The following is a 26,871-nucleotide window of genomic DNA, read 5'->3' on the forward strand; positions in this document are numbered from 1 at the left end:
TGTATGTAAAAATAGTAAGTACTTTTATTGATATAAAATATGATAATTATTGCAAGAACCATATTAGTACGGCGATTCAGGTTCCTTTCGCCTTTTCAATTATTACAATCTTACAAGTATACTATAATAGTATATAAAAATATGATATTTTGTACTGTTAAACTCTTTATAAAATAATAATAATAGAAATAATAATAATAATAATAAAAGCCTTTATTCAGACTTTTTTATTAATAATTTTAATCTTAAACTAGTGTCTGTAGTGAGGCAGTGACACCGACAACCCATCTGTTTGCCCAACTATGACAAAGGCCTCCTCCATTCCTTTCCACTCTGATGTCCCGTCTACCTCGTTTTCTTCCCTTATTTCTTGGCTACCAATACATGATCCTTTTGTTCCTCTTATTATATTACCTGCCCATTTCCATATGAATTTTCGTATCCTCGTTGTAACGTTCAATTTTGGTGTGGTTTTTTACGATTTAATTATTGATTCTACCCTCCAAACTCTTCATAATAGTTCTCTAACTAAACAGTTATTATTGCCAAAGTTAGTTTTGCAATTGTTTTACAAGGTTTATAAGTTTTACATTTTAAATAGACGTGAAAATATACATAGGTTTTACGAAAATATAATAAAATTATTGTAAACTGGCGACAATTAAAAGCGTTTGACACCACTACAGTAACTCTTTAAAAGTTTAAAATCGCATCATTTAATGAAAAAAATCTAGTTTTTCTTTTCGCAAATCTTGTCGCCAACTTGTAGTTGAAAACTCACTAATAGCTTTGCTATTCCAACACGGCTTAAACAGAGCACTTGAATGAATAAATCGAAATCACAAAAAGAGCAGAGAATCGATGCTAAATGAGCCATTACTCTATTCACAGAGTTTTTGTCGGATTTCTTTTCTTGAATAATGATCCTATTAACGTCTCTTAAATTAATTTAATATCTTTTTTACTGCTCTCGTCTGTAACAAAACGTTTCGCTAAAGTTATGCCGTGTAATTGAAATTATTCCATTTCTCTTCACAACTGTGCAAAGATTACATTGAAGCTAAACAGCGCTATCTACAAGGCAGAAGCTTAAAACAAGTTAATTCTATATTATTGTCTTCCAATATCGTAGTAGAATTCATTAATACTTTTTTTAAGGAGGTAGATATGCACTAATGCAGGCCCGCATCAAGAATGTCGAACTTGATTCGGGGACTGTGGGGTTGGATCTACACTCAAATCCCTCTGCTATTCAGAGGGGTAGCGAGACCTCACCCACTAAAAACACCTCAGCCCATCACACGCCCTTAACGGGCCTCGGGGTTCGCTAGGCATTCTACCCAAGGGAGAATTCATTAATACTAACGTAACCATGATTGGGACCTCTCGTTTCTTCGCCATGAATAATTCCGCCCTGGTTGCACTTTAGACAGTTCTGGGTCACTCAAGTCAGTTGGACCTATAAAACATAAAAGCGAGACAATATAGGTTTGAATATCGATTTTAAATACGAAGTTCATAGTACATTTTAGCTGCATTATTGAATTATTGGTGAACCGCAGTTGAAGTTATATAATCAAATTAGTAACTGTAAGTTAGTGAGGCGGCCAGCGCGTGCGACCGGCGCTTGTGATAAGAATGCTTAATGTACGAGTATAGACGATCCCTGGAGATGGAGACAACTTGTGCCCCACGTACGTGATTCTTTTTATAAATTGACATGTTACTTTGCTGATCCTTTTGATATGTTTCATGGAAGTATGTTATGTACATATTAATTATTGGTAAAAAAGCTTCGTATCAATCAAATTCCGATGTACGTTTTATGTACAGTCACATAAGAAAGTATTAAAATTCGATAATTTTTCATTATATTATTTCTAGAATGATGTATTTAACATGTTTTAAGAGTAAATTATTAAATTATCAATTCTTAAAAGGCCGGCAACGCACTCGCGAGCCCTCTGGCATTGAGGGTGTCCATGGGCGGCGGTATCACTTAACATCAGGTGAGCCTCCTGCCCGTTTGCCCCCTGTTCTATAAAAAAAAAAAAAAAGCAGCATATAACAAAACGTTCGATTTTTGAATCCAGAATACTCACACAATACACTCGGCACTCAAAACTCACAATCACGTGCGCTGGAATTTTTCTCAGATTTACCTTAATTGAATTCGCTTTCGGAAAGTTTTAATTTATTTACGTTCCTTTGATGCCGGCTCCGTGTTTTAGATAAATAACCAATTATCTCAATTCGAATTAATTTCCTGCGAGGGCATGTGATCTGGAATAAACGTGTATTAAGCTCGCGTCCGTGCCTATAATTCAGATCGCAATTTTAATCTGATAACTGTTATTGCACTAGAGATATTTTTATAATAAAACCGATGTATATTTTTGAAGCATGCAATAAATACTCTTTAACTCTGTTTTGTTATTGTATATGTCATCAGTATAGATAACTCAAATTCAAATTCAAAATTATTTATTCATGTTGGTAACATAATGTACATTTATGAACGTCAAAAACAGAAATTTCATTTCTTTAAATGCTTCTAATTTTACATTTACTGCCAGTTCTCAAATCAAGGGCGTAGAACGGAAGAGAAGATCCGGCAATAAACTCTCCGCCACTCTTTTTAATCGCAATAGTAATGTTATGGTCATTAAAATAAATGTTATTTCAAAATAAAAAAAAAACTATTTAAGTAAGGTATTATTTTTACAAAGAATCGTAAAACCTGTACTGATATAAAAATCATATTTACAAAGCAACTAATTTTATTTAATAGCAATATCGGACTACGAAATCTAATAAGCCGAATTCACATTATAAGTGATTGTAAACATTATATGTCACAATTCCCTGATCCGACAAGGCACACCCACTAACCCAATTTGAACCCAACTAAAAGCAAACATACACATAACGCCGATTTATTAGGAGATTAGTTTTTGCTATATGCTATGTAAAGCGTATGTGTTATAATTAAAAGGTAAAAGATTATTAACTTCGTTAAAGATAGTGCGAGATGTGGATAATAACCTTATATATCTAGCCTACGAAATTATAACATATTTGGTACATTCTACTACCAAATCTTATTTAAAAGCTAAATTTTAGTTTCTTCTTCTTATTCGGTACGCTTTTGACAGAGCGGTCGTGATCGCTATGTGGTAATAGAAGGCGCAGATGTGATGCGCTTCACGACGTTCCGCCATCGTTGCCTATTGGAGGTAATCCTGCTGCACTGATTCTCCTACGGCATACTTAATCTGATCAGTCCAACGTTTAGGTGACCTGCCGCGCGGTCTAGTGCCTTCCACCTTTCCCTGGACGACAAGGCGTTCTATGGACTGATCACCACGCCGAGATAAGTGTCTGAAGAATGTACTGTTGAAAATAGACATGTAGTATCTAAAACGACAATAGAAAAATTCCAAATAAAAGCAAGAATTTTCTGAAGCTATGATTTTATGTAAATTTAATTATTAAGCAATCCCAACTTTATTGCTAAGATCTAAGCCGCACATATTTGTAGAACGGAAAATGTACTCTACAAAGCCTACGTACGTCGGCTTTATTTGCTCGTATTTTGTTTGGAGCTGTTCAATATATTCAAGTTAAGCATTATTACGTTTATTGCTGTACGGGGAATCGCTACAGTTTATTCACCATGTTACCTTGCAAACGTTGCTCAATTCAATAATACATATTTTACCAATACTTATCCACTCTGCACAGAGCATATTTTTTAGTTTTGAATTTGTTTTGTTTTCAAACAATTTCTGACCATAAGCATCAAAACGTCAGTGGACTAACATAACAGCGTTCATTAATATGTTTAATGCAACAAATTTAATGCAAGCAGATAAGTCTAAATCAACCCTAAATATTGTTCCTCCAGACATCGAACTTTACGCACCAACTACTTAGTAGTAACATCCCAATCTATAAAATTATCTAAATAAGTGCATAAATTTATATCATAGCCTTGAAAATTTATCTAAACATAGTTAATATCATTCCGTTACGATGTATGTGGATAAGCGCAATTAAAAAGCCTATGTTAACAAGGTTATATTGACAGGATGCCTAGATAACATCTCAACATGGTATGATCTAATAAATTACCTACGAATTATTCATAGAATTGCTACGGCGTAGCTAACACAAGAACCTTAAAATTTGCTCTGTAGAGTATACAAAAAATATGTAAGGCTTTTTTTTATTTGCCAACCTAATTGATAAATAAATATTTATGTATACTCTATGATTTCAGTTTTAAAAATAAATAAACTTAGTACTAGTTTTGTTGAGGCAGCTAACTTAAAAAATATCAATTGTCATATAAGTAAAGTAAAACGTCAAAAAATTACTACTAAACATCTAAATTGTATGCCGCAACCTTAAAATTTCTCACAGTAATTTGCTCAGGCTATAAAACAAGTATGACTTTCCACACATCTAAACGGCACCATTTATCAAAACGTTAATGTTTACGTTGTAATGAAATTACATACATTGTGTTTCTTGGTGCCGTTAAAAACTTTTATAGTCAGTGGCAGTGACTTTGTAAACCTGTGGTTCGCACAGATATCCTTATTCTGGATTCCTAAAGAACAAACTTAACGAGATTTGCATCAGAGCGACTTATGCAACATAATAAATAAATAATATAATTTAGAGTGAAATCTTTTTCGTCAAAGCACTTAAAGAATCTGCATATTTATGTTACCAGTTTGATTTATAAACGTTAAAGACAGGTCAACTGAAGGGCAGATACTTATCAACAGTGAAATTGTCTCTATCTTGGTTTTATGATGGTCACCAAGGGCGTCGAATTTAGTTTTATTGCTCGATTTTATATCCACTTTTTGCATTGGTTTTTGTTTTTTTTATACTTAGTATAATAATTATTAGTCGTGTTTAACATAATAATTAAGAGAAATAAAGGCAGGTTGCCGAATATTAACCGAACCTTTGACCCGTAGTTTTATAAAGTCATGCATTTCACTCACCTATACGGCCCAAACAATTAAAAACACAGTATTTACATTTAAAAATTATATATATATATATATATATATATATATATATATATATATTATTTCATATATAATTATAGTTTGATCCCTGCAGGTGTACCTTTTTTGCTAATAGTATTTCCTCGTAGTATTGCGATACTTATTCGTTGAGTGAGAAAAGCATCAACTCTAGGGGCACCAAAACTATCTACCATGCGCAAACTTAAATATTTAATTAGGGCCTGGTCATTTGAACCACATGAGTCTACTCCACAGGGAACAAAATCAAAGTTGGAGGAAAGATTTATTATTTTCCACTGCCTCTGCGGCCGCGCCAACTTTTTTGCTTATCATAATTACAAATTGCGTTCTATAACATTACGAATTACCAACTAAGTTGAACAACAGCAATGAACAGCTCATCATCAATTCAATTGTTTCAAAAAATGGTTTTTATAAGTGATTATAAAAAATATCCAAATGCTTTTGCATTCTTATAAATATTAGGAATTGTTTTCTATATTTCTCAGTCTATAATAATTTAAATTAAACGGCAAACGGTGACGTAACTGATAACTTTGACATTTGCAGCGATTTGGACGCCCGGGGCGCAGCCACCGGTGGGCGACAGCGGGTCCAGCGCTGCCACGCCGCCCGTACCGCCCCCACCGCCCCCACCGCCTGTCTGGACCCCAAACAGCGCCACAGCATCGCCCCAAACACCGCACAAAACTTTCCGCCCAGTACACTTCGAGGAGTCACCACCAGCCCGCAGAAAATTTGAAGTTTGTATTTGTTTACACTAAAAAAAACAACACTGTATTACTATAACTAACTAAAAGTCAATAAGTACATACACTAACTATCAGTAAGTTTTGCGTAATGCAAAGTGCAGGCCACAAAAGTTTAAGTAAGATTATGTATGTTTTTATATAGAAATTCTAAACTTCGTATCGTTGAGTAATGGTTTTTTTTCATTATAATAACGATGATGAAACTTTTATTAATTTTATGAGAACACTTTATGAGAACGCTTAAAATGTAAGGTTACTTAAGAAAATCTTACCTGAGCTAATACTTGTGCATACGACAAACTATAGTTAGTGGATGAAGTTCTTCCACAAAATATACAGCAAACAACTTGACAGTTAAAAGTATAGTCTATTAATGGTCTTATTTCCTAGTTCCTGCGAAGTTTATGAGTTTTCTTTGAACTTCTCGTTTGTGATATCATAGCAAAGATATTCGCAATGACCTCTCGCAACTTTTCAAATTCAATTTCCTTCATTTTAACCACTTTGTTTGTGTAAGAAACAAGCTTATAAAGAACTTTTAATAGAAACACGATGTTAAACTGGAGTATTTGTTATGTTTTGACATAATTTTAAGAGTCATTTATTAATATTTCATAGTTAAGTTACGGCTTAAAAGAGGACGTAATTAAAAATAAACAAAACAGAATGCTTAGTTGGTTTGTCCTTGTCAAACCGATGAATGACAAACGATTGACATGTAGGATATACAAAGCAACCGTGGATGGTGAAATCGGATTTGGTAGGTGTTTTTTTAAATACCTGGACGAAATCCAGGGCGGTACAAGTTAAAAGTACCCATAACCGACGAGCAAGCATCATCATGTCATGACAGTGAACGAAGCTACAGAGTTATATCAGGACCGCGCCTAATGGAGATCCGTGGACTCTAGACTTTAAAATATAATTATAAAGTTTACGCCAATAAACTGACTTCTCTGAGGCAATTGAAAGAAAACATCAGCCACGAAATGGCGGAGTCACGGTGGAAATCGCGGTGGAAATCACTGAGTCCACCTTTCGAGCCGACATAAGTTTATTGTTCGATTACATGACTGCAGCGAATGCAAGGGTCTACATTTGGACGGTATTATTTCAAAGAAAGGAATTCTCAAAATGTGTACTATAATAATGAATATACACTTTTTTTATACATAAACTTTACTTTTATAGCCCAAAATAGCCTAACATCTGCATATTTCTCTCTCTCTACCTGCAATGTATTAAACTATATTATATATATATATATATATATACATAAATACATTAAATATAGTTTAATACATTTAATTGTCTTGGTAATTTAAGACCACTCAATAGAAATATTGTTATTTAATACTTTTTAGTGTTGGAGTCGGTTCCGTTATTATTGTATTTTTAAGGAATATAAAGACTATCAAATTTCCAATATTCTGCAATATTGTGAAACTCAAATCAATTCATACGATGAGGTATTCAATAAGTCTGTATGGCATCCAATTTATACAAGATGGGAGTATTGCGGTCTAGGCAACAGCACAACCACCCAGTTTGTATAATTTCCATTCCACGTAAGGTCTACATATGGTAATGTTTCTCAATAGACAATTAGGAGCTAGAAAATATAGATAGTTACACATACTGGTTGATCCGCGATCGTACTTCAACAAAAATATAATTTCATTAAACAAAGACCTGAAATATTCTTCAGATGTCTGTATCTATTTCGTGATATTTTTTTATAATTGGTAAAGAGATGTCATAATTTACCTGACATACTACGTCGACTTTTTGAGTCAAATGCAAGCCATTTTCATCACGATGTTTTCCATCTCCGTGTGAGTGAGTTAAATTTTCCTTTTACGCCCCTGGGTTCGACGAACCCTACCATTTCAGGGATTCAATTAACACGCTCAAGCCTCTAGACTAATATTGTTCTAATATATAATATGAAGTTACGTATATTATAATGTAGGCACAAGATAACAAACATCCAAAAAAATATTTAAGAACTAAAACAGTAGCTTCTTTAATTTTTAAAATTCACTTTGATCATAGTTGTTTGTACAAATATTAAACATATGGTAAGCAAATATATTACAAGTTAGAGGTAGTTAAAAAATGTTTTACTTTTCAGAATAAAGAACCGAACGGTTGCATGAATGGTTCTGAGGGTGAGAGTCGTCTTCGAACGTCGCACAGCGCTCCTGTGACCGGCTTCAACTCCCTGGGAAACAAGTTGCCTAAAGCACCGAATCCTACTGTCACCTTACTTCAAAAGGCTCGAGGTATGTAAATACATCACAAAAACAGAGCGTCGTCTTAATAGAGATGACTTCGATGATGTTTCGGGAATGGGAGAATCCAGTTTGGTAATGAATTTTTTTTATAGAACAGATGTTAAGTGATACCGTCGCCCATGGGCACTCTCAATGCCAGAGGGCTCGCGATAATAGACCCAACTTAATAACAATAAAAAAATAAGAAAAATATAGTTAGGATTATAGGCTTATTATGTCTTTTTTAATTACTCAAATTTAAAATCCTTGTAAACTGTTGGAATATAGTAGTATTGGAATTACAATTATATTCAGTTATTATCCAATTCCTACAACATTTCTCACGTCATACGACAAACTGATAACCTTTTTTGAAGACGGATAGAAAGAATTTTACAATTTGAACGAGGGATTTCTGAGATTACCGCGCTCAACCGACCTTACAAACTTAAACATAATAACAATGAATTTCGTGACAAAATGAAAATTCAAAGATCTTTAATGGCCCAAACATCAAAGTAATTCTTGAGGCGTTGCTACTTAAACAATAACTTTATAATTTATTCGTAAGTAAAGTTAATATCTGTCTTGTACAATTCCGTACACATCCGACTTCGCTGCCGACGTATGAAAAGACGATAATAATTTTGTTCATTTTTAATTTACTAGAGGTATATAATAATAATTAGATATTTAGAATATATCTTTCTTGATACTTAAAATTTATTCGTAAATAAATTTTATGGGAGTTAATTTGTGTCTTACCAATAAATCCTACTTTTCGCTCATGACGTCGTTCGTATTTTCAGACAATAATTTTGTTCACTTTTAATTAACGAATTAGTGATAAATATATCAGATATCAGGTATAATAAAATATATCAGATATTTAGACTATATCTGGAATAATATTCTCTTCATTTATTCATAAATACATTTTTTGGAATTTAATTAATGTCTTGATTACAAGAACTTGTTGTTATTTGACTTTTGGCTCCCAACGTATGAAAAGACGAGAATAATTCCGTTTACTTTTAATTAATAGAATTAATATAATACATTATAAAAGAGATTTACAATTTAACAGATATTCTCGATTTAAGATACAACGACACTAAACTGTATCACGGGTTACGAAATACATTTGAAATGTAGATTGTGGCGAATTGGCTCAATTTCTATTTCATTTAATTGCTCTATATCGCTAATAGCTTTCAGCTTGCCTTATCTGTGTATTTTCTAATTAGTCGGCATTATTGTCATTCACCTTTAATGGGATTAGAGGAAAGCTTTATTCGCCGCGCTCGAAGTAATTAAATACAAAGCTTCTGTTTCTAAATTAGATCTAATTTACAAACTCTTTTAAACAACACAAAAGGTAATCTTAACTTTTTCTTTGAGGCACGAATGTTTGTGTATTGTCGCGTACTTTGGTTATGTTTATTATCCATTTAACCTTAGTTTAGTTGACTTAGTCTTAGAAAATAAATTTATTCAGGGACTATTTAATATTGAAAGAATTTATAAAATGATTTCAGTAATGTTTCGTTTTATTTATGGATATATGCTTAAAAATAAAAAAAAACAAATTTAAGGTTAAAATGATTGAATTTAAATAAATTTAATAAGTGATCAGATATTAATAATATCCTATATATATAATTAGTTTTTAATAGCTTCTAAACATATTTTATCTGATATAAATCACCAATTTAACTTAGTAATTTCCCCGCGCTATTTTTTACTTTTTGATTTGTCACCTCCAATTTTTTAATTAACAAATTACATGACCATGCTGACATCTTCGATACCTTACAGTACCTCATGATATATGTTTCGCGATTGTTTACAAATATCGCATTCTAATATATTTTATAGCAAAACAAAAACCAGAACAAACTCAAGCTCGTGATGAATTTAAGGGAAAATAACTTCAGTATTGGCTTAATTCTTCCTTTCACTGTATATTTTTCCTTCCGAAACAAATAATAGTGTGTTTAATATATAGTTGGTACCTCCAACTTTATAGAATCCCAAGAATTTTATACAATCTCAATTCGTAGGGCAAATGACAAGGGTAAGGTTATTATTAAACTTTCATAATATGGCACCATGCTGTTCCTATCAAGCTGTGAGTGAAAACTATTCAAATGGCAACCCTATTACGCAAATATTACGCTTGGCTGTCCTTAGGGATATTATTAAGTTAAATAGATATTTCACTAAAGAAAATCCAATTTATTTTAGCATACGTTATTATTTTGTAAGATGTTTTCACTTATAATTGGTTTAACATGGATTGTTAATTTTATTAAAAAGCGTGCCGTATTCTTTAAAAATAGAACCTTGGGCGCGGTTGAATAACATAAAAGTTTACATGTAAACTGGCCGAAAACAAATTCTAAATTGAAATTTAAAAAAGTATATTTTTTCGTTATAGAGAAGTTAAATTAAATTGTCTTATTAAAAAATTTTCTTTATTTGAAAATAGAAAATTTTTGAATATTTCTACTTATAAATTATATTTTCATTTCAGAAGGACAGCTATCACGAGCCAGTCAGCAAGCACAAGGTGATAGTAATTCGCGTCTTCCACGCGACAGACCTTCACCACCTTTTGGCGACCCTAGTAAGTAGTCAGGGAATATTGTATACTATTCAGCAGCTTTAATATGAATATAATAAAAATATTTCTATGGCGATACGGTTATGTCGTTGGATAGGCCTTTTTTATAACTACTAAATCTAAGAGGTACTAGATAATGGACAAAAATTTAATATTACCCATAACCTTCCCACGGATTCACCGTGAAGGTTATGGGTAATATTAAAGTGTATGAAGCGAGATCATAATATGTCAGGACGCTGCATCATATCATGCAGCAAGTGGTGATACGTGGTCTCCGACAACCTCTTCGAGAAAAAGGCTTGATAATATAATATATAAATAATGAAAATACATAAATAATTCTCCGTAATATAGATCCTCTTAATAAAACACTTTTACAATAATTTATGACTAAAAACGACTGATTTCGGAGCTCAAAACTTCCTTGATGTAAATTAAAAACATGCCTAATAGGAAATGTGTTTATTAATATTAATGTTTAAATTGGTCTGATTAAAAAAATAAAACAACCTAGCTTCTTTCACGTTTAGGTATATACGGAAAAAACAAAAAAATCAAACTCAATAAAAACCTTAACTTTTTTTATTGTTTGAAACAAAAACCCGAGTTTTAACTTTGCTTTACTTTATCAGGCAAAATTTAAAGAAAACTTTTATTTCTTATTAGATTTCACCTTACGTCAAGTTGAATAACGATCGTTCAACTTTTGTTGTCAAATTTTTAAAAGTAATATTTAAGGTTTCGTTATTTAATTAGGGGTGTGGCTGTGAAACTTCCGTTTCCTGGAATAAATTTACTTAGCGGGAAGACCTTCCTGGTACTTGCTAACTTATGAATGAAAAGTAAGACAGGATTTAGATGAATTTTGGTTTGAAGATAAAGAAAAACAAAATAATTTGGAAACAATCTAACCTCAGATGATTGCTGGCAGAGTTTATTGGTTTAAATCAAATATAGTATTTACAACAGTTTAAGTTTCTTAGCTTACTAATACAGGGTCTAGAAGAACTATAGTTCTTCTTTTGTTTGACAAGGTAGTTTATAAACTACAACAGCACCACTTGTACAACTTGTGCTTGCTGTAACAGTACACATAGTACCACAACGTACCACAACAAAAAACTAAATTAGTCGTACTGGACTCCTTTAAAAAAATAGTCATTTATTTTCTGTCAACTAATAAGTTTAACCAAAAATTATTTCAGTTCACGCATTACGTCGTGGTTACGTGAGTGAAGGGGAAGGCGAAAGGCGAGAGCGGAATAGCGCAACAAAAATGGCGGAGACGCAGAAAAAAATCGAAGGAATAGGACCAATCACAAACGACGGCATGCCTGTTACATTGAGATCGGTAAATACTGTACTTGTTGTAAATTTTTAATAATAAAATGAAACATAAACATAATATTTTATACTCATAAAATTACTAATTAAAATAAAATATATAAATAAATTAAAGAATACTAATAAGTTAAATAATACCAGGCGAAGTATCAGTCCAAGAAGGTATGTTTGCTAACGGAGTTCCATAGATTTATTTCAATTTTCGAATGTGCAATATGCCAAGCGCGCCATCTCTGTGATATATTTTAAATTACTGCTTTCTGTGGCGCCAGCTTTAGGGCATGCGCTGACTTTTGGCGCCATTTAATACAGTTTACTGATAAAACGTTGCGATATGGTGGTATAGTTTGACCTTAATGGCGAATTAATAAAAATATGATAATTGTTTTGATACTTCAACTAAACAAATCTAGTTTAAGATATTTTAATAATTGTTTATTCATGAAAATTTCAGGAAGTCAAAGACCCCTCAAGATGGTACAAGAAGATGTACGACACAATACACAAAAATAAATACGACAGTAAGTATATTTATATTACGCATAATAAATAAATTAATCTAACCAATAAATGAACATAAATTTTCTTTTCAGACGATTATGTGACGATACGATACAAAAGCCGTAGAGGTGACTATCTTTTATTCAAAATTTTTCATCGGTGGCTGAAATTCATATTTAATATACCTAATATAATAATATATTTACACATTTTTAATAAAATTACACTTTCAAACGATGATAGGTATATAAGGCTTTACACAATATTATAACATTAAATGCTTAACTTTATCACATTGATTGTTAGAACTAATATCTCTTACGAATGCCATAAATTTGATTATTATTAATCTGCTAACTAATGCAATACTATTAGAATCGCTTATGCAATACTAGGAATAGATTTGCCTATACCTATTAATGTCCTTATAAATGAATAGATACTAATTTATGTGGTGAAGGTTACTTTTTATTTGAATTGAATCTAGTTATTGATTGATGCACATTTCTGCGTTTGTGTCATAATTTTTTTCGGCAAGTTAGTGTGCCATGGCCTATCTTTGTTAAAAAATAAAATAAAATACGTTTATTATGCTACATAAGATAGACAGGTATCACTTATTCCATGTCATTAAATTTGATGCTGTAGGCATCCCTACTCATCGGCAAAGAGGACAAAAAGTGTAGGCCGAGATAAAAAGCCGGCGTAAAAAACTCGGTACTCTTTATGTTATAATTGTTAACCCGGGAATTAAACTCGAGACAACCAATATGCGTTACTCACAAAGGAAACAGGTTCTTGGCTGAAATTTTTTTATTTACCTTTATCAAATATTTTGTCATACAAATTAAGGTTGATGCGCTTCATTTGAACTGCTAATATTACATACTGATAATATATAAGGTACTTCAGATAATTGAATTAAATATTATTTTTATTGTACTAAATTCAAATTTACACAATTTTTAGACGAACCACAGAGAGTGAGCAGCAGTAAATCCCAGTACGCGTACTTCGACCCACGTTCAGGGTATCTGAGTGAACCGGAGGGCGGTCTAAGTAGGCTTACGTCCGGCACGTGGAGTGACGCGTACGATAGTGACGTCACATCCGGTCCACGCCGCCGTACCGCATCCGTACAGGAAGACAGAAGGAACGATGTCACTTCACCGTATATGGCTAATAATAAGTAAGAAACATAAATTATGTATACTATTCGTTTATTTATAAAAAATTGGCTAATTTAAGTGTTTAATAGTTTCAAAGTATCCATAAATTTAAGCTGTGTCTACGCAGTATTTATTATTATAACACTAAGTAACACTAAAAAATAGTGATGACTAATTTAACTTATGTCATAGTGGATACGATAATTTTGATCCTGAATCACTATACATGCGGGAATTGTACGGCCCTGGTATAAAAACTGCCGGCTTCAGGCTGTGACAACTGTTTCATCTATGAGCTCCTTCCACTTTATTCAACAAGAGCAGTTTGAATTGTCGACAGATATTCATCGTCGGACATCAAGGCCAGGAGAAATTCCATAACTGAGCGCTTTATTAAAGCAAGACTGCCCACAGTAGCATTTGCAAACCAATTCGACTTAGGATCCTAAAATAAAAGAGCATAAGAGCAAGGCTTTTGAAGCCTTTTGGCATTGGGAGTGTCCATGGGCGGCGGCATTACTTAACATCAGCCTTGTGCTCGTTTGCTCTCTGTTTTACTTGTACTTTATCACATTCAATTTTTCTTATTTCTAGGTATAGTACATTAGCATCAACGAGAGCGAGTCAAGAGGTATACAAGTCGCAACCGGGAAAAATTGAGAACTACACGCCCGGTAAATCTTCAGTAGTTGACAAGGAAGCCAAACAGGTAATGAACTGTTCCTCTCGAAATAAAACTATATCACGGGTTCATCATCTAATATAGGAATCATTAACCTAACAGCCTGTTATAGTTTATAGAAATCCATATTTTTTTTCTTTTCTAGTGGTGGGACGAGGTCATGGACATATTTGATGGGGTACGAATCTTTTATAATTATATGTGTATTTGTGCTAACACCGTTTATAACCCTATTTTCACTTACACTTTTAGTCATGCACGTTTTGGATCTGATGGCAACACTAGTATTTTCAGATCGAAATTTTGAATCTGCGGCCCTTCCTTGTCTATCGCCACTCTTGCTTGTCGTTGTATTATGCTCTATTGATTAATACATTGTGTATCTGTGGATTAACGTGAGGTTTTGTTAATAACGATATGTTGGTGTTGCGGCGTTGGTGCACTAACAGTGGCTAGACGACAACTCCCCTCTACCGCCTTATTCGACATTGCTGGCTCGCGCCATACAAAAGAATGTAAGGTTAATATTGAAAATTGCATGTTGGCATGTTGTGCCTTCGATGTTTTAGACTTAGAATTCAAAGTATGCGACGTTATGAACCAATCAATGAAAAAAAGTCCGTACAACTTGGTCATAAAGTTCATTTTACATTTTACTATACAATTGAAGCTCAGTATTAGCTAGAAATAGTCAGCTAAGGAAACATTTTATATGCATGTATATAATATAATGTTTCTCTTATATGTGTGCTATAACACTGAATGTTAATAACAAGAGCTTTGTTTACAGCATGTTGCGCAGGTGTAATCTATAAAATATTTAAAAACAAAAATGAGCTAGCATTCCATTGTTTTGTACCATATGGAAAGCGTATGGTTTTGTTGTTTTTTTTCTTATTTTACGTGAATGGTTGTTTACCGTGGAAATGATATTTTCTCCACTTGGTGTTCTAACATTCTATATTGTTATGCATAGAAATATTTGGATGAGCATTGGTGGGTATTTAAATATTTCAGTAGATTTGAAGTGTTTTGTTTAAGTATTTAGCACGAATTGATGTTTTTTTAGGAAACGAATATTAATTTGCAGAATTTCGTTGAAATATAGTATATTTCATTACAAGTGCGGAAAGCCTGTCATTGCAACGAGTTCCGACGAATGTCTACCCGAGCCGAGGCGCAGCCGAAGGTGAGGGTTGACAGTCGGAACAAGTTGCAATGACGGTACCGCACGTGTACTGAACGACTATTTTTAATACAGTTGCGAAAAAATTAAGCAATTTAAGTAAACTATTTGCTTTTTTTCTATTCTCTCTACGGAATAAATTCGTTGCACGTAGATATGTAGCGACTTATATGTTTCCGGTAAATTGTTCTCCGAAGCATTTTATGCAATTATACTGCGTTCGGGTGGTATTCATTCAAATAAAATATCGTCGAAATTACTCATTTTGTGCAACAAATAACTCAACTCGAAAGAACATTTTTGGAAAATGGCGCCAACCGTCAAAGAATATGGAGCAAAGCTTTTTTTTTCTTTTCTACACCCATTCTGGGTAGGCAAAAGGAACTTCGCCCATACTGCCAAGTTTTCAGTAGATTATTTTTATTGAAATGAAACCAAATCTAACTCATTGAATCCAATCATTAAATCTGATATTGAAACAAATTAGTAGCTTCTGTTTAAAATATTTGCATGAATCATAAAAACTTCTGTGATTTTTTAGTAAAAATTCGTGGTTGGTTTTTTCTTTTTAATATTTTTTAAATTGATATGAAATTAAAAGAAACCTAACCGAACTTATTGAATCCAATTATTATAATATTTAGAAATCATATATCATAAAAACTTCTATGAATTTTTTAAATAAAACCTTCGTGGTTGGTTTTTTCTTTTTAATACACATTGTTTTGACAGTTGGCAAAGAAAACGCACGAGTGCGGGAATGGCAAAGAAAAAGCACGAGTGTGTAATAGCCCACTTTCCGAACGCTATACCTCCCTGCAATATGCCACTTTTTGAGCAACTGTATTAAAAAATATATATCGATAGTATTTTCGTTTTAGGAACTCAATTTTTTATACTAAAAGTAAATTTTAATAGCTTCTCGTTCACCTGCAGATAAATAATAAACATACACCAAATATATACGTTTTAATTCATATTTTACAAACGTTTCAGCAAAACATGTCCAGTACCACGATGAGTACCACTTCGCTACCAAAGGAGAAGAAAGACATCACATCTGCTATTCTATCGAAGTCTAATATGGCAAGGTGTGTATTTTAAAAGTCAACTTAAATTTTAAACACTAAAAATGTACAATGAATGGTTTAATTTTTTAGAAATTAAATAAATCAGTGGCGCTACAACCTCTTTAGGTCCTGGCGTCAGATTTCTGAATCTGTTTCATGATCATTTTTAAATCTAATAGCCAATAGGTGATCAGCCTCCAGTGCCTGACACACGTCGACGACTTTTGTCTAAGACATGTCAGTTTCCCCACGATGTTTTCCTTCACCGTTCGAGCAAATATTAAACAATACATAGAAAGTTCATTGATGCACAGCCGGGGATCGAACCTACGACCTCAGGTATGAGAGTCGAAGCCGAAGAGCTGAAGCCACTAGGCCAACACTGCTAAATTTTTTTTAAAGTAAATCATAAATTATTATACGTCTTGTTTCGTAGGGATTGGCAGTCACACGCGACGCAATTCGTCTTTCGGTTTGACCAATAACAATGAAACGTCATTTTGGTCCAGACCAACTTAACTTATCTCTCTGTATTGATTTCTCCAATATAACAATACGGCAAATATTTTAAATATACAGGATATAATAACCATATGCTTTCACTTACTTTCAGTATGTTATGTAAATCAATACTTTTAGATACTTAATAAAATGCTTTGTAACTTTGTATTTTACAGGGCTTTGAAAGAGTCTGGTTACGAATCAGATTCGACGTTGGTGTTCAAACGACGTGAAGACACAGAAGCCCCGCTATCACCAGCGGAACGCCGCGCTGCGTACAGAGATCTTCAAGCAGGGGGAGAACCCCCACTAAGGGGCTTCAGATCACCTGCCCCACCTAGAACGGGTAAGTTAGCCATTACCTAATCCTAATTAGGATTATGTTATATTGATGTTGTGCTAATAAATTTTTAAAATTTCAAATTAGATCTTATGAAAAAATCAAGTTAATTTCTTAATAAAATTTTGCCATTTACGTAATTTAAAATTATTTTACTCATAATTTATCTGTCTACTGATAAGAAATAAGAAAAACTTCAAAACTGCATGTACTCTTCGGTGGTGGTATACGCTACTTAATATTTCGGCTATAACATTTACTCTTTACGAGAATATAAATATATTTAAACGATACAAGGTCACATGTAGTGGGCACGTTTATATTGTCATGCGCTATTGACAACAAGGCCAAATATAGGCATTGGTGATAATCTCTTCAGCTAAAATTAATATCTAACTAACTGCGCTTAAGGTAAGTTATCACAATACTTATGCATGATGCTTAAATCTGAATACTGGAACTTCGGACAATCGGTATGGCTGCGGATAAAGGTAAATGCATGAATATCATAAGTAGTTGATTAAAATGTTGTTAAACTCCATAATTAAACCACAAACACTGTTAAACACAAATTTAAATTAGTTTCCGGCACATGTTTAGTTCCACGTTTGAATACAAGGCTTTCACTTATCCATTTATAACAGGGTACACAATACACGCAAATCTAATAAACTAAAGAAGAGTTTATTAATCAACGACAGTGGGAATTTGCAGAGGAATCAGAAATCGAATACATTCCAATATCTTCTACGTTAACGAAAATAAGAATACACAAAAAGTCACCAAGTCTTCATGAAGTTATATGTTATCCCGTTACAAGAATAGAAACAGATCAAAGGACAACGTCGAAAGGAGCGAGGGATGTCCTATTGCCACCTCCTCCACCACGCAGAGTGTCATCAAGAAGTAGTCGTACTCTTCAACTGGTAACCATATCGAAACCTAAATCAGTATCACCAAAACGGGTAACAATGACATCTAACGTGGATTTAATAAAAGAGAAAATAAGTAGCAAATTGAATAGACAAAATACACATTTGATTCTTAAAAGCTCAGAAAACACTTCAATAGTGAATACTACGCGAAGAAATACTTCGAATTCCGCACCGCCTGCGTTAATTAGACATAAAAGCACGTCCTTACCAACATGCAAGGAAAAAAATAAAGTAGTCGGTGTAAAACACTTCGGTACTAGTAGTTTTGGTTCTCCGAGAAAAACAATACAGCCAACAGAATATTCGACTTCATCACGTTGCAAATATGGAACATCTCCAACATCAATCATGATAGAAGGAGGTGCAGGAAGGAAAACTCCTATAACAAACATATTGGATAAAGTAACGCCTATTGACAAACTTTGGGGATCACAGAAACGGAATGAACAAATAGATTTAACAAAATTGAAAGGTACTGGTAAACGCGACAAAAATAAGCAATTAAAAATCTCAACTAATAAGCCATCAAGCAAATCATCAACACTTTCGGCCGTAACACATAGAAGCCGTGATATGGTTCGTACCTCCGAAAAAGTACAGAAGTTAAAATCATATGCTCAATCAACGCCATGCTTAGTAAACAAAAGAGACGATAGGCAAATTAAAACAAATATTAAAACTCTTGAGAATGTATCAAAGTCGTCGTCAAATATTTGTAACAATTTCAAAAAGGCTAATATTATAAAGACGAATGAAATTACAAACAAATCGAATAAGAAATCATTAGAAACTATTTTTATCAAACCAAAAGGATCTCCAAGCCACGAGCAATGTAATAAAAATAAACCAAAAGTACAAAAGGTACTTCAAATGACAAACAAAAATATTGGACATAAGAAAAAGAATGGAGATAGTATTATCAATGAAAAGTGTAGTAGTCAATTTGGAGATGATTTAAATGAAATTCGTCCCGAAGAAAATTTATCTCAGAAATACTTGCATGTAAAAGAAATCAAAGCCGGTCGTGACGCTCTAATGTCAGACTCTTTTTTTCAACACCTATTTTTTCAGAATGCTCAGCCTATGCCTGTTTCATCAGTTTCAGATTCATGTCATCTTAACACTGTAAAAGAAAAGGCTCGAATGTTTCAATCTAATTTATGTACTGGAGTATATTACACTCCAAGTGCGTTAAATACATATTTGATACATCGCAAACCTGTGTCTCTTTCACGATTTAAAATGTGGGATAAAAATGATAGCCATTCAAGCATACCGAGCCCAAGATCTATATCATGGCCCGGTCGAATGGATGGAAAAATAAAAAAATTTGACAGTTTGTCAAAGGCTCAGGATGATTATGGATCTTCCGTGTCACTATCTACTATTCGCAGTAATAGTGAACCGCCTATAAATAAATTATATTTTTCTCAAACATCAAGACCTAAGTCACCAGTTATAATATTTCACAAAAATCCAGATGACAAAGATCCAAAAAGCATCGATATCTGTAGTTTACCCTCAACAGTACACGAACAGACACGTCAAGCATATAAATCTAAACAATGTCCAAAATTAAAAGCTTCACATAGTTTCCACACAGTCAATGCCACTCCTGTTCGTTTAATTTTAAAATCGGAAGATCTAAGCATAAATTATCCACCAACTCTTTTTTTCTCACAAACTTCCCGACCAATATCACCAAAAGTTTTAAAAAAACCTTCAACCCCTACTAGAAGCCAGTCAACGTCGCCAATTTCTATTAGATCGCCGTCATATAGAAGAATTAACAATATGAAATCCCAACATAAAGCCAACCTTACTGCAACAAGACCACATAGTGTAGATAGTGAAAAGAAACACGCGTTGCCTTCACTTCAGACGAGGTCTAAAAGTGATTCATTATCTCATTATAGTGACCCAGAATATGAGGAATATATACAGGATATTGAAAATAATAAAAATAGATCTGAGAGATTTCGTGAGCTAAATAGGTATTACACTTATTTAGAAAGGGTTGGAGAACTTGAAAAAGCCACTTCCATTACCGACTTACGGCACAGAAAAAAAGATGAAGAAATTATTGATTTTGATCGATGGAAGAAAATTCGAGCCATTGAAAGAGCCGAAGAAGAACTTAATAACTTATACGAGAAGTTAAAAATTGCACAAACGGAAAAAGATTTTCTGTTTTACCCCAGAGATATTAAAGATTTTCGTTGGAAATATGAGAAGGAAAGGGGTTTGAAAGTAAAAGAAAAGTCAGTTGAAGACCTTAAGGATGATTTGTTACAAAAATCTTCGTTTTGTCCTCAAGATTTAGAATCGAATCAAAAAAAAGATGTCTACAAACCTTTATGGAGGGGTAAAAGTGTAGCTGAAACGGCATTCAGTATCAATAAGAAAAATGAATGTAAAGATATAAGTAACACAGCTTCTTTTATGAAACCTTCACTTAGCAAAAATACAGATTTATCTATAGGGGAACTTCGTAAAAAGATAGGAATTGGAAATCGTCTTTGGAGCAGCTTATCATTAGACCAAGTAAATGCTTTAAAAAGTCAACTGAATGCAATTTATAGTAAAGAAATTGAATCAAAATCCCAAAAAGTAACTAACCAATATACAATGGAGGTAAAAGAAAGTGATAAAAATTACATTCCCAACTTACACGTTAGATGTAACTCACTGTCAAGTACGCCTACGCATGACATTTTAAAAGAATTAAACAAATCCAAATCGATTGCTGCAATATGCCCAATTCCATCTGAAAAGGATATTAAAAATAATGTTAATAATACACAGATGTCTCTCAGTGAAACCGAAAAGAAACAAATTTCACAAACTCTAAGTAAAGAAGTAATAAGACGAATTAATACAAAAAGTAATTCTGAAGAGTATTGTGAGAAAAATAGCAATGAAAACATAGATATATGTAATCTTCTTGCTACTAATAAAAGGCATGTAGTTTATGCATCAGATAAAGAAGAATTGCCTTCTTCGGCTAGTGAAACGGAGACGGGTGGATCTGATAAATCCAATAATACTGTAATTTTTGTGACACCCAAAAAAGAAGTTCAAAAAAAGGTTGAGTATTTTGAATCTGTAAAAAAATTACCTCAAACTCGTACACAAACGGGAAATAGCATCCCACCAAGTAAACCGATAATGAAGTCATGTGATATGTCGTCTCCAGGTTATGTATCGCAATCACAATCATGTACAAATATTAAGGAACTTTTTGGTGAAAGTGATAAAAATAAGTTTTTATCTTTACCATCGAAGCCTGACCTATATTCGAGATCGCCTTCGCCTTACTCAGACGCGTACATTTGCGATAAACGATCGCTTGACTCGCTACGTTTCTCCAGTGACGAGACAATCTGGCGGAGTCGAAGCCCGTCGCCCGAACCGGAACGTTACTGGCGAGCCTTCCTTAAACTGGCGCGTGCCGGTGAAGTACGTCGCCTTGGTCGGCGGTTCGATACAATACCTGTCACCAGCGCAGTAATACGCCGACATCGCAGTGACCCAGAAATAAACAACATTGGTTTAAGAAATTGTCTATGTACTGGTAAATCTGCGAAGCATAGAGAAAGATGTAAAACATCATACACAGTAGCACGCGTGCCGCTTAGATCCACAAATCGATTTATGCCTCATATTGATATAATTTCAAAATTAGCGGCTCTTAGGAGAAGGACTGCTCCAAGATCGCGATCAGCCGAAGAAGCGTTAGAATGTCGACCTGGAGAAGTAGAACGAATTCGAAAACGCTTCGAAGTAATGTCAATACTTGGGCAAATATATTCATCCGCTCCTGATGTTAGTGAACTTAAAGATATAGCACCATACTTGGAAGGGCCTTGGGTTGCGCATAGGTATCCAAAGCCAAGTGACAACAATAGGTCGGTCTCCGATACGAAAAAGTTTGTTCGAGGCCAAGTTTCCCCAGTTAAGAAGGAAATTAAGAAACAAATACCAAAAGCACCTTTAAAACTTAGCTCAATCTTAAAAAGTGATGGAAATGAAGGGCAAGAATTTAATCCATCAGCACACAGGCCAATTAGCCGCTATGAACCTCCCCGATCGCCCGCCCGCCCTCCGCCAGCTGAATGGCCTTACAAGTTAGCACCCTTCGTCACGCCATCGCGACATAACGTCAAATTTGAAGGTTAATATTTATGTGTATTTTTAATATTTTTTAACTGTTTAATATTGGAGTCAAACAACAATTACATTCACTGAATATTTTACAAGAATTTAAAATGAGTATAACGGCAGTAGTATCTTTTAGACATTTATAACTGTATATACTTGGGGTACATAGATTTTTTTCATAAAGAATTTCATTACTTTTTAAATTACTATTAAAAACTAGTTACTTATCACTTTCAAACATTAGCTTTTATTTGCATCCCATCATGTTTTATTGTATTCTGGTAGAAACTGATTCCACCCCGGAGCCACCACGAAGGATGCCACAGAGCAGCTTCTCAGATTCAGGTAATGTATATTTTACTCGATTTATAACAATAATCAGTTTATATAACTGTTATATAATACGGGAAAGTGACAAATTTTTACTACACGTATAAACTCTTTCGTGATGTGAATAATTATTATTTTGTAAGTCCCGTTACAATTATATCTTTAATATCTCCAGCAAATGAAACAATAGTCTTTGTTCAACTAAATTATGTAGTCATACGGAAGACGCGATTGTGCGTGGTTTTGGTTGTCGTACCATAACATAAGTACAACACAAATCTTCTTATTAAGATCATTAAAGGTCGACCAGATGTTTACGTCACTTAAGCCCGTCACAGCTTAAGGTTGCCGGCTCAGTTTTTTCGATTGTAAATAGTGCTCCACGCTTCCTGATCGAGGCCGGTTCAGTTTTATTCGATAATATTTCCAGAAGTGTTTTTGTTACAAATGTTATCTATATTATTATCTAGAAGTATTTATTGATAACGATATCTTGTTTAGTTTGTGTCATCCAAGCCATAATCTATTGAACGGTGTGTAAGAATGAAACAAAATCTGTAAAAATGAACTTAAGTGAACAAAGAAGCACTGACAGGACTAAAGTGTGTGTGCCAAAAGACGATGGCTTTTACAGTGATGTTCCGATTTCGGGTAAACTATCAAAATCCTTGTTGGCTTTAAATAAATACGTAAAAAAGAATTTGCTCTATGATGATAGTGAAGATCCGACAGAAGAGATCGACAATGACGGAGCATATTTCTCTAAAGAAAGTAGTCCAAATGATTCTGTGGCTAAAAGTGACACAGAGAGTGTTAAAAGTAATGAATTGTCCGCAGCACATAGCCTTGCCATTTCAAAAGTGAATGTCGACGTAAGTGAAAAAGATGAAATCAAAAGCGACCCCACAAAACAAACGGACGATTATAAATTTAAACAACTTCTTGAAAATCCCCCCTCTCTACGCCGTCACTCCAATTTAAATAGCATTCCAAACCAGGACCATGATCGCTATTTAATTGATGGAACATTTTCTCAAAGTTTTCGCGATACTAAAGAAAATGAAGAAAACTTTGTTGAACGACAGTCGGCTACGAAGGAAAAATCGCAGCGGCATTCAGTACACGATGGTAATTGGGTTAATAGGACTAACATTTATCCAGATGTCTATGCACCACTGCCATTTAGTAAGTGTTTAATGTAGTATCTCCGTATATTGTATCAACAACAACAAAATGGATAATGTGAATTATACCAATGGCACTACTACTTTTTATTATATTTATTAAAACAGACAGTCAGAAGTCCATATAGTTTATGTTAGTTACAATATTGTCCTTAATATTCGAAGATCGATCCTACGACCCCAGGGATAACTGTCGCATGCTGAAGCGACTAGGCCACTGCTGCAATTTACATATTGCAATCCCCAAAAGTTTTTTTTGCTATCAGAATAGCTAAGACCCTTTTTATTATTTCAAATGGCAAGTCATAGCAAACGAGTTACTAAATTCTTGAAATTCTATTTTCAAAACCCGTACATAATTGTTTGTTTGATGTTTTGGTTAAAAGTAACAATTTGTACCTAATTGTTTTGTTTGAATCCTTCATTATTACTAAGATTCCAAAACACGAACATCTTTTTATGAATGAAAAATACATACATGTATATTATAAAAATATAGGTACGATTTACGCTGAAGCGTGTTGATAAGTCTAAACATACAGTAGTATATTTTAAACACGTATTGTCGTGCCTTAATGATAAATAGTTATTTAAATGAAGATTAAAAGGTAAAACGATTGATGGCGACACGATAAGCTCTGAGCGGGAGACGATGAAAGTGATTTGAAGTAATCACGGTGTTCGTCAGTTATCGCAACGGTGACAGACCGACCGGTTGGACTTTTTATATAATTGCTGTGCGTGCGCGACTTGTGTTTTGACATGGGAATATTGAAACAAATTAAGAAAATAACATCTAATGGTTCGTCCTATATTCAATAATCCTCATACTAAGTTATCTGGTAAAAAAATAATCTACTCTATTGTTCTATTTTAATTTATGAAATCTAAATACCATTATAAAAAAATATAATTCTGTGCGTGATTACCTAAATTCAAAATAAGAACATCTAGTTGGTTCGTCCTATATTCAATAAACCTCATACTCTCTTATAAAAAAAATCATTTACTCTATTATTTTATTTTAATTTATAAAATGTTAATACCATTATAAAAAATATAATTCTGTGCGCGATTACTTAAATTCAAAATAAGAACAAACACTGTGCCGCGATTGACAAATTTCGTAATTTTCGTTACGCGACAAGTTGTTTTGCAACAAATTCTTTGTAAATTGGTTTCACAATTAACGTCGAATTATCTTGCTACTTTTTAGGTATTTGAAACATTTAAGAATTACTTGGCTTTACTTACAATAACTCTTCATACGATATACCATGGTAAAATTATACTATATTTGACTATAATTTTAATGTCTTTATCAGAATCTACTAGATTTTTTTAAAGTCAAATAACAAATCGGTATTAACAAATATTTTCAAAATATTCCTTTCTAAGTCAAATTTGTTAACTAACATACTTGAAGCGAAAAGTACTTTTCTTTCCTGAGGCGTACTAAAACTGTATAATTTGTAAATGTTGAAAATAGGTAAGTTACAGACTCGGGTCATATATAAAACGTAGGATATATCTTATAATATACAATAACTAAAAGAAATTTACCGTCTACAGTTCTTTTAATTAGTTAACTAATTAGGCATTCTGAGTTGCACTGTTATTTAGATATTTAGGTTTTGTTCTATTACTAAAAAATTATATTACTGAATTAATATCCCGTACGCTGATGTTTGTGTCACATCAAATGATATTTTACATAATTCGTATTCAACTATTAACATACAACTCGGGCGAAGTCAATTGTCTGTAAAGCGGGTTTAATAGTTTCCATACACGTTAATATGTAGTTGATGCGAGAAACTTGTGTTTAGCATCAGCACGTGCTAGAAATACTTATTTAGAGAAAGCCGAGACGAATTGCTAAGGGCTTTCCATTTCCTTAAGAAAACTTGTAACCGTTTTTCTCGATAAAGAAATCTGTTACTAGCAACTTGAATTCAAATTGTATTATTCTTAAATCGGAAGCCGTCAAAGTGTTTTCTTATTGTAATTCCTAAGTATTTATTACTACAAGAAATACGAATATAAGTCATGTGGAGAAATGTAAATGGCTTCATTTAGTATAAAGTAAATACAATAGTAATATAGTATAAATAAAATTTTTAAATTTGCCTAAGCTTTTGTTTCCAGAATATTATAAGGTTTCGGTTCAGACATCTAATTATATAATGTAAATAATATAATAAATAATTAATAATATCACGATATTATTTTATTGATATTGAATGTATTTAACGAATTTAAAAAACTTTTATATATAAATAATATCAAAAATGTTAGAGATATATTTTATGTGCTAGGTAAATATAGCTTTTCGTTACGCCCTACTTCCGACATAGTAAAAACCGGTTGAACTCGTGAATAACATTACGTATCGTCACATAACTACGAAATATTATACTGATGGCTATTACAGCATTGATCATGCATACTTTCACTCTTTTATAAATTCAAATTCGATCCAGTTTCGGTGGACTATTTATTTCTTGTTATTGTTTATTCTGGATAAAAAATATTGTTAGTTTTATTTATTAAAATATTAAATCGGTTGTAAATGGAGTTTTTTTTAAATGGCTTTAATGTCTCTGGGCACAAGTTACTTCGCCAGTGTCGTGTAGATGGAGAAGGCACAAGGAGATTATATTTATATATTTATTTAAATTATGTTTCCCCCATCCATATACGATTTCGACCTACTTCTATATTTTTTAATTTATTTTCTGT

General features: G+C 33.1%; 1 protein-coding gene across 13 annotated transcripts in view; it reads left to right on the plus strand.

Moving 5' to 3' along the window:
• LOC110996449 (sorbin and SH3 domain-containing protein 1) overlaps positions 1-26,871 on the plus strand; it is a 114,374-nt gene that overhangs the window by 77,180 nt on the left and 10,323 nt on the right. For 7 of the 13 annotated variants that reach the window (XM_045633105.1, XM_045633112.1, XM_045633108.1 and 4 more), the window contains 13 exons: positions 5,619-5,812; positions 7,956-8,106; positions 10,634-10,726; positions 11,932-12,077; positions 12,525-12,591; positions 12,664-12,699; positions 13,541-13,760; positions 14,335-14,449; positions 14,568-14,600; positions 14,872-14,937; positions 16,605-16,699; positions 17,356-17,525; positions 22,901-22,960. In XM_045633105.1, the coding sequence (XP_045489061.1) occupies positions 5,619-5,812; positions 7,956-8,106; positions 10,634-10,726; positions 11,932-12,077; positions 12,525-12,591; positions 12,664-12,699; positions 13,541-13,760; positions 14,335-14,449; positions 14,568-14,600; positions 14,872-14,937; positions 16,605-16,699; positions 17,356-17,525; positions 22,901-22,960 (1,446 nt within the window). Of the gene's footprint in view, positions 1-5,618; positions 5,813-7,955; positions 8,107-10,633; positions 10,727-11,931; positions 12,078-12,524; positions 12,592-12,663; positions 12,700-13,540; positions 13,761-14,334; positions 14,450-14,567; positions 14,601-14,871; positions 14,938-16,604; positions 16,700-17,355; positions 17,526-18,233; positions 22,629-22,900; positions 22,961-26,871 lie in introns of all 13 variants that reach the window. The other 6 variants (XM_045633123.1, XM_045633096.1, XM_022264116.2 and 3 more) reach the window with 5 other exon arrangements.

Source organism: Pieris rapae, chromosome 2 (genome assembly GCF_905147795.1).
Source record: "Pieris rapae chromosome 2, ilPieRapa1.1, whole genome shotgun sequence".
NCBI classification, from domain to species: Eukaryota; Metazoa; Arthropoda; class Insecta; order Lepidoptera; family Pieridae; genus Pieris; species Pieris rapae.